Source organism: Cephus cinctus, unplaced genomic scaffold (assembly GCF_000341935.2).
Source record: "Cephus cinctus unplaced genomic scaffold, Ccin1 Ccin1_scaffold0299, whole genome shotgun sequence".
Lineage (NCBI taxonomy): Eukaryota > Metazoa > Arthropoda > Insecta > Hymenoptera > Cephidae > Cephus > Cephus cinctus.
In genome coordinates this window covers 1,189,933-1,205,894 of record NW_014333002.1, presented here as the reverse complement: position 1 = coordinate 1,205,894, position 15,962 = coordinate 1,189,933, and the positions used below count along the sequence as shown (strand labels likewise).

The window sequence follows — 15,962 nt, the reverse complement described above, 5'->3', positions numbered from 1 at the left end:
GGCACATGCGCCATCGCCCGAAACCTAAGGACGCTCATCATGTTGACTGGCAGTGGCGCGCAAAGTCGCCAGGCTGCTCAATGTAGTAGCCTGCCGGTGTGCACCGCGTTTGGGTGGCTTGTCGCATTGACGTACATTGACTGGTAGCCGTTGCGTCGAATCGACTTGCGTGATTTGCAGTGTTCTAAAGATGGATTGAGGACCATATAGGATATACAACCGTGTACCGCGTGTGATATAGTGTAATAAAAATTCCCAGGATCATACTCATTGTCTCCTGGCAACTATCATCTACTGTCAGTGAAATGAAATTCAAAGTGTCCTGTGAGTATCCTGACAGAAGAAGTGTTTAATAAGAAACCTTGTCCCATGAGATCTGTCAAATATAAAATTCCACATAAAGCATTCATCAAGGATCAACGCTGGTTCCAGGAGAAGATTTTAACTTGGACGAACAGTAGAGAATTGACGTGCCTGGTGAATTGGAGCCCGTTCTTGCAGCCACGGTCATAGGTCACGCGGTGTCTCGAATGTCGAATACTTGAGGAAAAATTGAAACTCCACCGTGGAAAGTATCCTAATAGAAGTAGTAGATATTAGAAGAGTTGTCAGTCGGTCGGGCACAAGATGACCGACCATCCTGATGCTCATCCTGCTTCCGAGGAGTGCTCACCCATGAATGTAGAGGATAACGATGATGAGCCGTCCAACTTTCAAAATAGAATTAAAAAAAGGATGAAACGACCTAAGTGCAAACTCAATTCAGATGGATACATAAACCTCCAGGATATCTTACTCTCCTTCAATGGACCTATCAGTCAGGAACAGGCGTGGGCTCTGTGCTACCAGGCTGCCAAGAGCTTTTCGTGTTTGCCTCGCAGAGAGTATCAGGAACTTTCTGAGCTCTCTCAGATACTTTTACATAAGGACGGGAATATCTTAGCTGATTGTAAGACCGGTGAGTAGATTAATTTAATATTATCCTACCTTTTATGTTATGAGATAATTTCTCGTACATACAGTGCTCATGTGCTCCTAGGTCATTCGTATTATAATCAATTTTTTACAATTAATTTCTAAGGATCAATCACTATAATTACTTGTTTTTGTTAGAGTTGTTGTTCCGGTGGCAATGAGTGTCCTTGGACCGGATTATTTTTTTCTTGTTCTCTTACTCTCTGTCTCTCTTTAATATGTGTCGTTGCCATTGAAGTCCTTTCGAGCGTTAATACGTTAATAGTGCCGTGCCAGTGATATTGTCAACTATCTTTGTTCGGTTCCTTATGTGTTTATTGACCTTTTTTTCTCATAATAATACAATCGTAATATGTTGTCATCCCTCGTAGACTGAACTGACTTAGGAATAACCTAAAAACCAACTGTTTGCTTCGTGCACGAACTCAACGAACTTATCTAAAAACCGATCAGAATCTAACCCGGTTTAGAACATTAGTGACTGGTCGTTTAACGATTAATTCTTTAAAACTCGCAGTTATTTGATTACTTACAATTTCATTGAGATATCACCTTGTGATCGTAAGTGGTAGTCATTTTTTTCCAAATTATGTAAGTGCTCATAATGATTTACGGAAAATGTCTTGGAATTTTTTGGTTATGTCATTAGGCTGTTCCTTTAGTGAGATACATCACTTTAGTGATGTATCGTTCTTTTTTGCGCTTGAAATTGGTCTAACAAATTAAAAATTACCTTTTCGAGTTAGCCTGCCAAAGATGGCGGCAAAAAGAGAAAATACCTTTAAAACGCTGTTTATGTTTTTCAGAAATTCACGTTAAGGTTACATGTTGTGCAATCAAGCCTGGCTTATTTTCCTTGTATCATTTATATGCTAATTTAAAAATAAATCAATATCGTTACTCATAATCATAGAATTATATAAGTCGCTACAGGAACTCTAGTGTAAATTACACAGAAAACTCTGGTCAAACTCTTCGATAATGGACACGCAAAGACATAAATCGTCTCCACAGTCATTTTTCTTATGATTTTTTTGCTTTTTCTCTTTCGCTTTTTCTCTCTCTCTCTCTCTCTCTCTCTCTCTCTCTCTCTCTCTCTCTCTCTCTCTCTCTCTCTCTAACGTACTTATACTCACACAAACATTTATCACATTAGTAGCATTCCCTGCAATCCACTTTCCATAATTTCAACCGATTTTATATTCCTCAAAGCCTGTTTTAGCAAACGGCTTTTTTCTTCGTTGCGGTTTACCGGAAGAAATCTCAACAGCTGTCCCCTTGGAAGATTGACTGGATCTATCTTGCGGTAACGCCACATTATCTTTAAACTCCCAATGGCTACAAACATAAGATTTCCGGGTCGTGATTATTGAATATTATTTATCCAAAAACTGCACCCCCTAGCCGGACAGTAAGCTGACTGAATATGTAAAGCCCGACAAAGCTGCATTCATACGATGACTAATCTATGCGTCAAGTAAACACTTGATTAGGTTCGAGCGGGAGACAATACAGAAATTCAAATAGTAACAGCAGCATAATGATTTATTACAAAGTATCGTAAATAATCGGTACGCTTATTCGAGTGTCACAACAAGTTTACTGTATCGTTCGGTACAATACAGTTGTTAGTCTGACTAACACAGTAGCGTCGTTTTATTAGCCAGCGAGAAACAACGTCACGGATCCACTAATCCATTTCTTTTTAATCTATGCCATGTGAAGCTAATCTCGATAAGACAACATTTAATCGATAACCGGTACATTATCGTATAGGCTACGTTCAGGTTCTTAAGATCGTATAATGCGAAGTAGCCGTAATATGACTATTATCAAAAGTAAGGATAAAAAAGCGTAACATAGTTGTTGCCGAAAAGGCATCTGACGATAAGCCTGACAGTGAGCCAATATAATTCGAAGCCAACAAGGTAAATTTGCGATATTTTCTTTTAAACTCGAACAGAAAATATCCACGTAACTGTATTCGCACCGATAATTCTTACCTCGCCGTATCCAATCAATCTAAAATTACTTGGATCACCGATAATTCGTAGAAAAAAAATTCTTTCACGCAAACTGAACTTCCAGCGAAAAATTGTCATCGCACTATTTACGTTTACCTTGACTCTACACATTTTCAATCTTACATTTGTCTTTCTAGGCTGACCGTACTACTTTGTCCATATAAATTTTATATTCGGATTCTCAATGGACGATCTACGGCATTATTTCTACTAAATCAGCTGTTCCCACGTGGTCACGTTCACCACTGCGAATTTGCGTGAGCTGAGCAAGGTCGTCGTGTAATATCGATCAGTCAGAATGGCAGCTTCGCGGGGGTGTATAGCCTTGCGAGAGAAATAGGTGGCCGGGAGTTTGAGCCGGCGCTGCATAGTCTCGCCTCCTGGAGGCTTGGTCCTAATTGTTCAATATTGTCCAGGTTAGGTGTTTCATGCCCATGGTACCCAGAGGGGGTTCGATTTGCCGTGAAAGGATTTGTACCGATTCTCACAGTATTTCTTTATCTTTTTTTTTTTCTTCACTATACCAAAGGCATATCGCATTAAAATCCAAATCATGAATAAATTGGTGGGAATCGATTGATTTAATCCTTTCTGTTAGATTCACCGTTAATTCGTGTTTTACGGATATTCGTCCGTTTTAACACACCTTGGTCTCGTTGTCGCTTTTATTCAATCGTATATACACGCTCTTGAATATTGAATGATATATACATACATATAGACCTTGGCTGACATCAAATTCGTATACCGTCCCAATAACAGGAATTACCGTGTCGAAAGCGTAACTATAGTGATTCCTGGGAAGGATTAACGTGGCCAATAGTAAATATAGAAAATTGGGGAAGATCAAGAGTGGGAAGTGCTTGGAACGGTTCTTGGTAGTCGGTCAGATGATAATTCGTCGGAGAGCCAAGAGGCATAAAGAAGAGGGGGACTGTAACTAGTAGCGAGTGCCCCCCTGTTCAAGCAGCGACGACCCCCCCTGCCAGATACACTTTTGACCTTATTTTTTTTTTTTTTCTTCAGGCAGAGCATTTTCAGTCACAGCAGAGAAGTTCAATGAGTTTCGAAGTAGCTACGATGACTGCTCGCTCGATTGATATTGTTTTTATTGGAGCTACCTTATCGGGTTTTACGTAAATACTTACGATGATACCAAGGAATGGAATCAGACGGTATCGGGCAGATAAACCGAAGGCGTTGGTCACTTACAGTATTATCCTAATATAAATGCAGGTGATGGAATAATTAAAAAAAAAGTTCCTACCTGCGCATCTGTAGTAAGGATTTTTTTTTATTCTTCTGAACGATTTCTACTACCTGCTCCAGGTCCTACCTGTTCCCTTGGTCCATCTGTCTGTACCTATGTGAACCTGGCACCCGACTTAAAAATATGATAATTTTCAAAATGCAATTCGATTGTACCCCGTTTGTATCTGTCTGTACCACTTTAATTTTCGTTTGTACCTCAAAGAATTCGAAGTTACAGGGGGGGTCAAAAAACCGCTAGCACCCAACTTGGAGTAATTTAAATTCTGTTTTCAGGGATGAATTTAGAATCGTTTGTACCCGCTTGTACCACCGTTAGTTTCGTTTATGCCCCAACGGGTAAGGAGATACAGGATTTTCAAAATTTACTAAGGGGTAACTCCACCATTTTTTGAGCTGGCTCAAATCTGCGAAAATTTTTTGTTACAAACCCATGCATATGCATACTTTGTAACAAAACCTTTATGCGGAGCCACGTATCACTTACTAAGGCTACATTGTTTGCTAACTGCCAAAAAACACATTGAGTTAGTTTCGTTTGTATCCCAACGGGTAAGGAGATACAGCATTTTCGAAATTTACTAAGGGGTAACTCCACCATTTTTTGAGCTGGCTCAAATCTGCGAAAATTTTTTGTTACAAACCCATGCATATGCATACTTTGTAACAAAACCTTTATGCGGAGCCACGTATCACTTACTAAGGCTACATTGTTTGCTAACTGCCAAAAAACACATTGAACCTCGTAGAGAGGCAATAAATGCAATTAATTTATCGAGTCTCGATTAATCACATTTAACTCGGGAGAACCGGATTAAATTCTTAAGGAAACTTCGAATAAACAAATTATGTAGCGAGGACTTGCTACGATTTTATTTTGTTTATAGAAATAAGCTGAATATTTTTTTAATTCCATTGCGCATTCACAAGTTCCAGGGCGTTTTGAATACAGGTTCGGACTATATAAACGTCTTAATATATCACCCACAATTTTTACAAATTAGCTAAATTTTTTCGAATGGTATTATTACTTACATTTTCAAATCAATCAAGTCAAGAAGATTACTAATTTTACTTTACCTTCATTTGCATTCGTATTCTACTGAATTAACTTTATTAATCAATATTATTTTATTCGTATGTTATAATTAGGATAGTTACAATAATAAGAGTAATACATTACTCTTTGATGTTAACAGTACTGTAATGAACAATTCCAATAGGTGAAAACAATTTTAAAGCAGCACCCCTTCGCAAATTTGAGCCAGCTCAAAAAATGGCGGAGTTACCCCTTAGTAAATTTTGAAAATCCTGTATCTCCTTACCCGTTGGGGTACAAACGATTCTAAATTCATCCCTGCAAACAGAATGTAAATTACTCCAAGTTGGGTGCTAGCGGTTTTTTGACCCCCCTGTAATTTTGAATTCTTTGAGGTACAAACGAAAATTAAAGTGGTAGAAACGGGGTACAATCGAATCGCGTTTTGAAAATTATAATATTTTTAAGTCGGGTGCCAGGTTCACATAGGTTCTGTCTGTCAGTATCCTGGGACCAGATCAGTCCTATGGAAGAGACCATTTCCTTCTTATAAGGACCCCTTCAGACTATGGCCATGTACAGTGGAGAAGGAATAGCTTTCCAAACGTAGGCAGCGAGACCAAGGTAGCGGTGCCGGTGGAGAGAATAACACGGATATCGTGGGTAGCATGGTAGACATATATATATATATATATAGTTAGTAGAGAATGAGAGACACTGGGACTAAGAAAGAGAGAGAGAGAGAGAGAGAGAGATGAATCTGTATAACAGTCAGCTGGTCGAAACTGAACAACCTGTCCGTTCTTTTCTGGTCCTCCTGACCCTCTTTCGTTTCTCAGGCTTCCCTATCTCCTCCGGCTATTCCTCATTCTTCGAGCAAACCACTGTGACGACTATCATGCTCTCTTGCTCATGAGCCACATGGCCGTGCGCAATCGACGCACTCGATAACGTGGCCTGTCAGATAAAACATGACCTCGCAAGGACGATTGGTTTAGCAAATATTGATAAGACTTGCGACAAGAAGTTGGTACGAGAACCGTATCAATAATTTATAATCGATTCTTATTTCTGTTGCAGGCTCCGAGGATGCTCCGGTGTCCGAAAGGAAGGTGCGTGTGCTACATCCTACTTTTGACTAGTCATTTGGATATGTGTGCTACAAGTCGAGAGAGACCGTTAAAACAAGACGTACCGATGTAGTACTTGGCATTATGATTGCTGTAGCGCAAAGGCATTAGATTATAATATGCGTTCCCAGTATGCTGGAGAGAATTGAGAATGATAGATCTTATACACGGTTGTTCAGTCCAAACGTATCAGCCGAGCATGGCTTTACTTAGAAGAATCATATGGTCCGGCGATGCGTTTTGGCTGAATAACCCGGTATATACTTGGTCAGGAACGATACTTTGTCTTTTGTGTAGAATCTGTAGCGTGTCGGCTGTATTTTGCTCCCCTTTGGGAATCACAGGAATTCCGCCCTTCCGTTTCCGGCGTGTTTGTTTTGTCAGTCATAGACGCGTTCTCGAGCATCCGCACATGTGTATGACAGGTTTCTCGTTTCGTTTTACAATTTTTCTTTCTTCTTTTTTTCGTTGTAATTTTCGAACACGTGTTTCTCTTTTGACGGAGAAACTCTTTTGGATCTCTTGGACGAATGAGTATGAAATTATTGTGAGATGTATGTTGTGATATTAAGATTTTATTGGTTATTAAAAAAAAGAGTTCAACGAGGCTTCCGGTTAATCTTCTTTGAGTTCGTCAACCTGACTGCTGTTCAGCTGTTTTATTCCGTCGTTGTGTCAGCGTAATCGTATAACGTGCGCCAAGTCTTTCTAACGCCAGATGGCAGGACGGGCGATAAATCAGAGTTTGAAACTGAAAAAAGAGTATTTACTGACTCGTTGTGAGTTACGGTAAAACTCGAAGGGGAATTTAATAAGCCGTCTTCAGCATTAAATGAAAATACGTATTCACTTGCAACGGACTCCATACGTATTTGTTGTTTTAAAATGGGCGTTAACGTATCTTCTGATTAGATTCATAGTGGTATGCATACTGAGACTTTATCGTTTCAACGATTTTATACAGTCTATTGTAAAATGATAGGAATAATGTTTCAGTCGTGCTTTAACGTTAACTTATATTTGTAATTGCTGGGCTGCTGGAAGAATTAAAAAAATTTTTATATACCGGATGACAAGGATTACTATACAGTTGGTTTCCGGTGAGAGAAAACGAGTAAAAGATGTTCAGCTTGTACGTATATATAGGTTGGCTTGGAATGATGAATTGGCAAATTTACAGCTCTTTAGTCTTATGAGAATCAGGCATTCTTTTCCCAAGCGAGTACAGTTAGTCATAGTACATAGGTATACGGTAATTATGCCATATGAAGAATTATACATGCTGCATCTCATATTCTTACAGTTAGTCTTCTCCCTGGGTATGATGGTTTACGAGGCTTTGGACTTTGGGGTAGCTGAAAAGGAAGAGAGGCCCCTGTCTTCGGATTTGGAAGCTCTCATCACATTGATGACACATTTTGGCGAGGGTACGTACAAAGCTTTCTGTATAATCTTCAGTATGCTTGAGTAATCCAGTCACAGACACATGATAGATACTCACTATTGACTATTGATTTTGATTACAGCAGAGTCGGAATTGGATAACGATGAACGGCTCCAGGAAACCGACGACGAGGGAATCGAGCGGGACTCTGGTGAAAGTGAACTGGATGAGCTCCTATTGCACAGAAACACAGACGTGTATGGAGTTAATAGAACCAGCGTCTGCTCCTTAGAGAGCGTACTTAGAGTTAGTTTATTCTTATGGATAATATCTTTGAAAGAGACTCGTTTGAATTTAAATGAACAATTAAAATTAATAGCCTGCTATTTCAGCTATGCACAAAACACATGCAAGGTACTAACGAGCAGGCGGATGTCCATTATCGTGCTGTCATTCGTGCACTGGTAGCCGAGGCGCTGGAGCTCTCACAGTTCTTGGAGAAGGTCGCTATTGAGAAGAAACGTACAATCTTCGGTGACGGTATTGATGTGGATGACACGAGAGACGGCACAGTGTCGACGCAACCCTTGCACGCTCTAGACTTCAAAGATTGGGTAAGACCTTGACGTGGATTGACTGTCAAATATGTGACAGTCTGTCTTAACGAAGACTTAAACGTAATTTTTTGGACGTGCGATATATTCATTGGATATTACTTCTTCTTATAGACTGATGTTAGGATTTGGCGAGCTATACAAGTATGTAGTAGCCTATTGTATGGAAATTGAATGTCTAGAAACTTAATTGTTCCTTGCACGATTAACGTGTAGACGAATCCGAAGACGCATGGAGATTTATTTTTCTTATGAAACCCTCTGACGTGAACGTCAGATATTTATATAAGTTTTTACTATTTAGCTAACAGCGTGGCTCGTCGGACGAGTTATTATATTATTATTATCGTGTAGTTTCTGTGTTTCGTAGGCTAGATTCTGGGTGCAGGTGATAGGCGAGCTCAGAAGGGGAGTGAAGCTGAAGAAGGTGGAAGCTGGCTTAGGAAAACGGGGCTCAATTCGAGGTCTTGGTAGAGGAGCTGAGTTCGAATTAACTCCGTATGAAATCCTGATGGATGACATCCGTGCCCGGCGTTACCGTCTTCGTAAAACTCCCACGCCATCCCCACAACTTCGAAAGGACGCCCATGCCGTTATTCTCGAGTTTATACGAAGCAGACCGCCCTTGAAGAAAGTATCCGAGAGGAAGTTACCGCCTCTCAAGAAGCAGTGCACACCGCGAGAACTTCTTATGGAGAGCATAAAGAGGCCGCCTCGTCCTTTAAGACCGTCTCATGGCGCTGCTAACGGCAGACTACAGCAGTGCGATCTTCAGGAAGCTTCAAAAAGATACGGTAAGAATTGTAATGTTATTTAACCGATATAAAACTTTGCCGTTGATTTTTCGTTGATCGATAGATTGGGATCGATTGTTCCTGGGCCGATTAAATAATACGTTTTATCCATCAGGAATCTCATTAATTAATGCATTTCGTAATGACAAAACATTGTGGCGGTTCGCATATCACGGAGCTATCGGTTATCCCTCCGATCTCTCTTCCCGTGTACTAACAGACTGTGTGAATATTTCTTCCAGTACTTTCTAAGATATTTCTATACCTTTCACGAGGACTCCCACTGAATTTACATAGGGAAGATCGTGAGATCCTTTGACTCTATTATACGCGTGTTTTTGCGAACGTTCATGACGTGAGCCAGAGGATAGGGGATCGAGGATGACGAGGATACGAGTGTGGCGGACAATACTTGGCTCTGCGTCGACTGTGAGGGCAACGAGTGGCGCAAGCGCCCTAACGGAAGTTGCGCGTTGCGAATGCGCAGCATGAACCATACGTATATATATAGTGGTGCGATGTATTCAAGTGTACAGTGATGTAAAGGAAAACTGAAGAACTCCACTTACTGCTGTTCGAGCAGCTAGATCGGTAGCTACTGGTTGGAACTATCATATTCTGGTTGCAATATGATTCGCGGCCGATCAGCAGCGCTTCTCCCACCTTGTGTACACTTCTGTCTTCTCCCTCTCGTCTCTCCTGTGAAAGCATAGAGTTCGCGCAGCACTGACCAGGAGTCACGATAATTAGGGGAACCGTTCTACGCCTGCTCGACCCCGGCTCCATCGTCTGCTTGACCGAATTCGAAACAGAGCATAGTCTTTAGTGAGAATCGGGATTTTGATCGTGTCGTGCGTGGCTATCTGACGTGGACTTATTAAGTTTTTTTTTTTTTCCAAGACAAACCATATATTCCAGTTCCTCGTGCGCCAGCTGGTTCTCTTGGCGGACGAGATGGAAACGTCGAGCTGCAGTATGCGGCGCTGCCAGTGGAACGAAGAAAGGGAGAGTCTAGTCGTCGATCAATAATGTTAGGCGAGTAAAACGTGAACCGAAATATCAATTGTGATCAACGTTACGGAAGTTTGACTTTACGTGAGAAAACAGTTTGTGCATCTCGTACCTGGTCCTAATTTGCGTCATGATTATTCCTTTGTCCATGTAGATTTTTCCTTTCCTTACTGGTCCTGCAGTGCTACACCGACGTCATCTTCGCGCGAAGGGGAACGATAATTTAAATCAAGAGGATAATACATATCTGCCGCATCTTAATGATCGTAGCTGAGTAACTGTAACTGGGGCCTACGTTAGTCGGTCAAGTTGAAGGTGCCGAGGGTGGCCAAGGGTGGAGAAGCGCATTGGAGCGCATACGAGCGCAATCGAGCGCACAGCTCGTGCGACTGTAGCGATGAGTCATCCGGTCAGCCGTAAGAATCGGGGAAGGACAGAAGTGTACCAGTTGTACTGGGAAGGCAAGGGACGATTCTCATAGCCGTTGGGGACATCGTCGAAGATCAGTGGAAAAGCTTAGGGTGCCGTTTACAATGCAGTCGTCGTAGAGTGAGAATCATCAGGATTTACGAAGAGGATACCAATACTCGTGATCCTTAGGAAAATAAATATTGAAGGATGCTGCTGGCAGTCGGCGGAGAGTCTCGCAGGATTGTTCTTGGAGAGGTCCCACCAGCTCAGTCCGAACAGGAACAGGAATCCGCTCAGGATGTCGCAGCTCAATGGCTGGAATCGGATGGTCAAGAGCCTTCGTCAACGGCTGTATCCTCGAGCTCGTCCTCGTTCTCCGGGCGTCCGTGCGTCACTTCCGGTAACAATGACTCGGCCGCGCTTTTCCCGGTTCCCCAGCCACGGCAGCGCTCCGAAAAACCCGAGGAGCTGCGTTCTCGCGCTATCAGGAATCGTAAGTCGCGTAGAAGACACTTTAGAGTCACAGGTAATCATCGTTTGTCCTTCATTATTGTTCATGCTCGTCCCACGTCTTCTGCTCCCGGTTGATTCGCGGCTGCGCCGTCTCCTATCATCTGGACCCTCTCGATGGAGATAAGACCCTCATTCGGTCCGGCTAGTGGAATCTATGTTATGGAGAGTGTCTGTGCTCTGTCTGATGGACGCACGTTTACGTTTGTTTTACAGATCATGCTCAGGAAAATGCTAACGGAAAGGAGAATAGTTCAGCCATCACGCCAAAATCTTTACGACGGGGATCAGCCGATCTTAGCCATGCAGTTCTCAGACAACCCAGGCGGTTGATACCCGTTGACTTTGATCTCAAGGTGAGGATGGGTGTTAATAGTGTATAAGATAGTTCGGTTCATGGGAGCGGAGGAGTTTTAAACAATTTTTATATGGAATGCACAGCTCGACGGAGGCGAGGAAGAGGAGGACGAGGATGAGGAATTCGTGGTGACGAGGTTTGAGGATGAAGACGAGGCAGCGAATTACTGGCAATCTAAGGGAGAGCTGGAGGGCAAACGTTTGGAGGGCAATCGACAGGATGACGAGGATGACAAGGAATCTGCAAATCCTTGGCGAAAAACCGGTGGCTTGCGTCTTACCAGGAACGAATATCATCGTTTCTGTGATGCGCAACTTGAATGTAATTAATTTTAAAATCAATCATACGTTATTTATTCAATGTTTTTCAAAGCTGTGCAGTAGGTTTACGTAACTTTCTTTTTTTTCTTATAACTAGCATACGACCTAGCGACACAGTGCCCATCGAGAAGAGCTTCTGCCCGGAAGCACGCGACAGTGACGAACCTTAGCCTGTCTTCGTTCGTTTCTGGTACTACGTCACTTCCGCATTCAAGACCTCATAGCCGTCAGCACCGACACGAAGGCATGACTGGTACCATGAACTTAAGCCCTGGTCCCAGTCCGGGGTCTAGCTTAGGTCCAAGTCCAACAGTAAGTCCACGACCACGGGCAAGACCCAGGTCGAAGCCTAGTGGAAGCATTGAGGATAAATCTAACGAAGATCAAAATGCCGAATGGCAGAAGGAGTCAGCAGACGAGCAAAAGCCATCGTTGGGCGACATGTTCCTGGATGAACGGCTGTCCCTAACGTTAGAGGAGATCGTGCACATTCGTAGCGTGCTCACAAAAGCCGAATTGGAGTCTCTTCCTGTGGAAGGTCGTGTAAAGGAAGATGTGGAGAAGAGACGAGTGTGCTTTCTGTGCTTAAAGACTAGGTTCGGATTGCTGGGACCATGGGGACAGCGTTGTCGTCTCTGCGAGAGGACCGTATGCGTTAAATGTTACTCTAAGGTAAATGGACGATCCATCCTCTACTGGTAATTCATGCACCATCCTCATAGCTGCTAGATAATTAATTGATACTGTTATAGATGCGAATTCCTACGGAGCACTTTTCCCACGTACCGGTAGTACTCTTATCGCCCGGACTTCTTCTCTCACCGTCTTCATCAGAGCCTGACTCTGGAACTCGGAGTCCCTGGCTCAGACCTGCCGGAGGAGTTGGTTCCGCACCTGCTTCACCGGCTGCCAGGAGGCGGAATTCCGCAATGCGAACTTCTACGCCAAGCTCCACTCCTATGATCACTCCAGCCGGTACGCCCACACCGGCTGGGACACAGACACCACCTCCTAACGGTCGACGGGATGATGATCCCGGATCTGTCGATAAAAGGTGGGCATCACTAGAATATTAATTATATAAAAATTATTAGAAACCAATGTCACAATTAGTATCTTCAGAGGTTACAGGAGTGCCGGAAGTCCTGCCAAACTATCGACAACGGCTGCTTTCAATGACCTCGGTGGGCTCAGCGCTGAACAACGACTGGCTGCTGAGCGTCTACGAGGTGTCGCGATGGTCGTATGTCATGACTGTCGCATTATGGTAATTCAGATCATCAAGAGTTCAAGAACGACTCGTGCTACTATACGCAACAACGTTATTTCACGGCTTACCCTAAATCTATCACCTGTGTACGTGTAAGCACCAATCCCGGTGAGTCAGGTATCGACAATGCATCGTCACACCCAAGATAGAGTATCTCCTACCTCAGGTTGTCCCATATTCGATGCCTGATATGTAATGTCGCTGGAATGGATATTCATTCCACTATATAGATTTTCGCGACACATGTACCGAGGTCGGCCTAATCTAAGTAGACAGTTTAATCCTAGGATGCATGACGCGTCCAGATAAATATTCTTGGTCACATAAAGCGCTCCTTTAAAGTAAAAGAAAATGAACAACAAAAAACACGATATCCCCACTGTTTCCGTGAGACAGAAGATACGAATTTATAATTTTTCTGTTTTAGGAAAGTATACAAATTATCTTACGGCACCAGCATACGTATATATTTTGCAATTAACGTTCGATTGTTGTTCTTCTTCGACTAATTAGTATAGAATAAGTAGCGAAAAGACAGCAACACACAAAAAAGGAGAAAATAAAGTACGCACCTAAGGTCGGGCTTCGTACGTTTATGGTCGAGTGACTTATGTGTGCTCACAGGCTAAATTAGGATGTTAATTGTATTTTTCATTCCATATCGGATTTTGTTTTCGAAATCCGCGATTAGATAATTCTGTAGAAATTGTATAAAAGATCGTGATAGGGTGGGTAAGGGATGGGATCGGGATAGGGGGGACCGCATTATTTGGTCTCCTTGTGCTCTTTGGATGCAAATACGTGGGATATGATATTTTTGGAAAACATTGTTGGCCATTAATGTCAATGTCGAGTCTTTATGATATATGGTGCGAAGGTGGTACGAAGAGTTGACGGACATTCTTTATTTTCGTATAGCGAGATTCCGGGTAGGCGGGTATAAGCGGTTATATAGACACTATATTATATTGTAGGATGTAAGCGAAGGCGTAAAGTCCTTCCACGATTACCGATTACTAATAACAATGATGATATCTCGGGTTCATGATAAAAATAATCGTAAAAGTACATTCTCTCGTTATATATATATATATATATATATATATATATTGTGTATATACATATGTACACATCCACTCAACAATTTACGCAGGCACATAGGGATTTTGTAAGAGGTTGTGAAAAATATTAGTAAAAATAGTGCGAAAGAGAATAAACGTCGATCCGTGTATAGAGTGTAGGTATATGTGTGTATATAGACATATATATATATATATATATATATTTAATTATTAAAGATCAATAATGTTGGACGGGTCTCTAAACGATAATTGTTACTCGTTTGAAATATCATCAAATGGTTATGGATGTAATTATATCTATAGCAGTATCGCGCTATCTGTATTATTAGGACGTTTAGGATCGCCCTGATAATGTTAAATATGATGATTATTAATCAGGTTGAGACGAGGACCTTTGTGGAGGTGTTTTTTGTTTATTCGTCTGAACTGTGGTTGAACTGTCCTTAAGAAACTTACTGATGCAAGGAAAACTGATAGTTTCACTCTCTAGTTTCATTTCATATTTATATTATTCATCAGTTACAAGTATTCATTACCTTGCAAGCAACTAATAGGAATCATTATTGCATAAATACTTAAGTACATTCGTGAGGTCTATTGCGTATACTGGGATTATTAATCAATTAAATCATTGCAGTGGAAGCTAATGAGGCATTCTAATTAGTGTTAAATATTTTCCCAGATTAGTGGGGACTATTGTCACTTTGAAACAGTCCTCAAAGAAATTATTCTATCAGGTAATCAGTAGTCAGACACAATGTATGTTATGAGAAGTTTTAATTGATATTAGTTTGACCACAAGCATTGTTTTTTTCTGTTAGGTATTCATCGTCATTTGATAATTTATTTGAATTGTTTAATGGTGTTGATTTATTAATTCCACCGAAAATGTGTCACCAAACATTAATACTAACAACGAATTAGAATGGCCACTGGAGCTGAATCAATAAAGTGAAACACTGGAAAATGTGGGGGAATGTGTATTGAGTTAGATTTCAGTGGTTTGAATTCTATTCTACATACATATGTCGTACAGTAGATTAACGAATTTAACTCTTACTTAATCTTGTTATCTTGTTAATTGTAGAATTTGTATTCTCAATATGATAAGTTATGATCAATTGTAAAATATTTAATTTGTCACACAGTCCTTGTATAGTACAGGTGTAGCGCGTTTGCTAATTTATTATTCTGTAAAGGAGTTCAATAACTCTGTCAATAGTCTCTTCGTGCCCACTTGTTTTGTACAAATATAATGTCAAACATGTACATCCATATACTTGTACATACATAACGTAGTACCTTATGCCAACAATGTAATTGTATAGTAATATTTAATTGAGACTTGTTTCTATTCAGTAACACGTCACTAATATGATCCTGAATATTATTTATTTTTTTGTATGTAATCTATTGAAAAATAAATGAATTATCTATAAGCATGTTAAAAACTGCTGTAAATATATTAAAGTTGTAAAAATCATTTTCTAATTTCCATTTAGTCCTCGGTCAGCCAAGAAAATCATGAACAAATGAAGTTAATTTAAATGTGATTATTATATTTCAAAATTTAATATGAATTTTTCCAGACATTCGTGTGGCTCTATTTTTCAGCATTCTTGAAAGTACTTTAAACTTTCTCACACTGTTTTATCCTTTTATACAGGGTTACCTACAGTAGATACATAGCTCAAAAAACTGGTTTAAGGTTGAAGTTCAAGAACTTCAATAAATTGTAACTTGGCATCGTTTTATCTTTCTCTCAATAACG

The 15,962-nt window shown here is 41.0% G+C and overlaps 1 protein-coding gene and 1 long non-coding RNA gene across 6 annotated transcripts; one reads left to right on the top strand and one right to left on the bottom strand.

Moving 5' to 3' along the window:
* Window positions 1-84: 84 nt before the first annotated feature.
* On the top strand, window positions 85-15,674 carry LOC107266120 (protein spire). Of its 4 annotated transcripts, none has more exons than XM_025083370.1 (13): window positions 85-324; window positions 404-958; window positions 6,388-6,419; window positions 7,741-7,864; window positions 7,964-8,127; window positions 8,214-8,435; window positions 8,550-8,579; window positions 8,806-9,229; window positions 11,378-11,517; window positions 11,603-11,840; window positions 11,937-12,511; window positions 12,592-12,893; window positions 12,962-15,674. In XM_025083370.1, the coding sequence occupies exons 2-13, from the start codon at window positions 628-630 to the stop codon at window positions 13,203-13,205; spliced, it is 2,826 nt and encodes a 941-aa protein (XP_024939138.1). In that variant the 5' UTR covers window positions 85-324; window positions 404-627; the 3' UTR covers window positions 13,206-15,674. The 4 variants fall into 4 exon arrangements, with proteins under 4 accessions (XP_024939138.1, XP_015591771.1, XP_015591772.1 ...); XM_015736285.2 differs by having other exon boundaries at window positions 85-958; window positions 12,962-13,217; window positions 13,537-15,674; XM_015736286.2 differs by having other exon boundaries at window positions 85-958; window positions 7,967-8,127.
* LOC112494108 lies at window positions 930-3,995 on the bottom strand. 2 transcript variants are annotated; one of them, XR_003059239.1, is made up of 3 exons: window positions 2,112-3,995; window positions 1,101-1,847; window positions 930-1,035 (listed from the first exon to the last, which is right to left on the bottom strand). It is a non-coding gene; the product is annotated as an uncharacterized LOC112494108 (long non-coding RNA). The 2 variants fall into 2 exon arrangements; XR_003059240.1 differs by lacking the exon at window positions 2,112-3,995 and having other exon boundaries at window positions 1,101-1,431; window positions 1,509-2,021.
* Window positions 15,675-15,962: the final 288 nt, after the last annotated feature.

Coding starts and splice junctions, on each gene's coding strand:
- LOC107266120 (XM_025083370.1), top strand. CDS start 628: ATGACCGACCATCCTGATGCTCATCCTGCTTCCGAGGAGTGCTCACCC. Junction 6,420..7,740: donor CTCCGGTGTCCGAAAGGAAG/GTGCGTGTGCTA, acceptor ATATTCTTACAG/TTAGTCTTCTCCCTGGGTAT. Junction 8,436..8,549: donor CTCTAGACTTCAAAGATTGG/GTAAGACCTTGA, acceptor TTCTTCTTATAG/ACTGATGTTAGGATTTGGCG.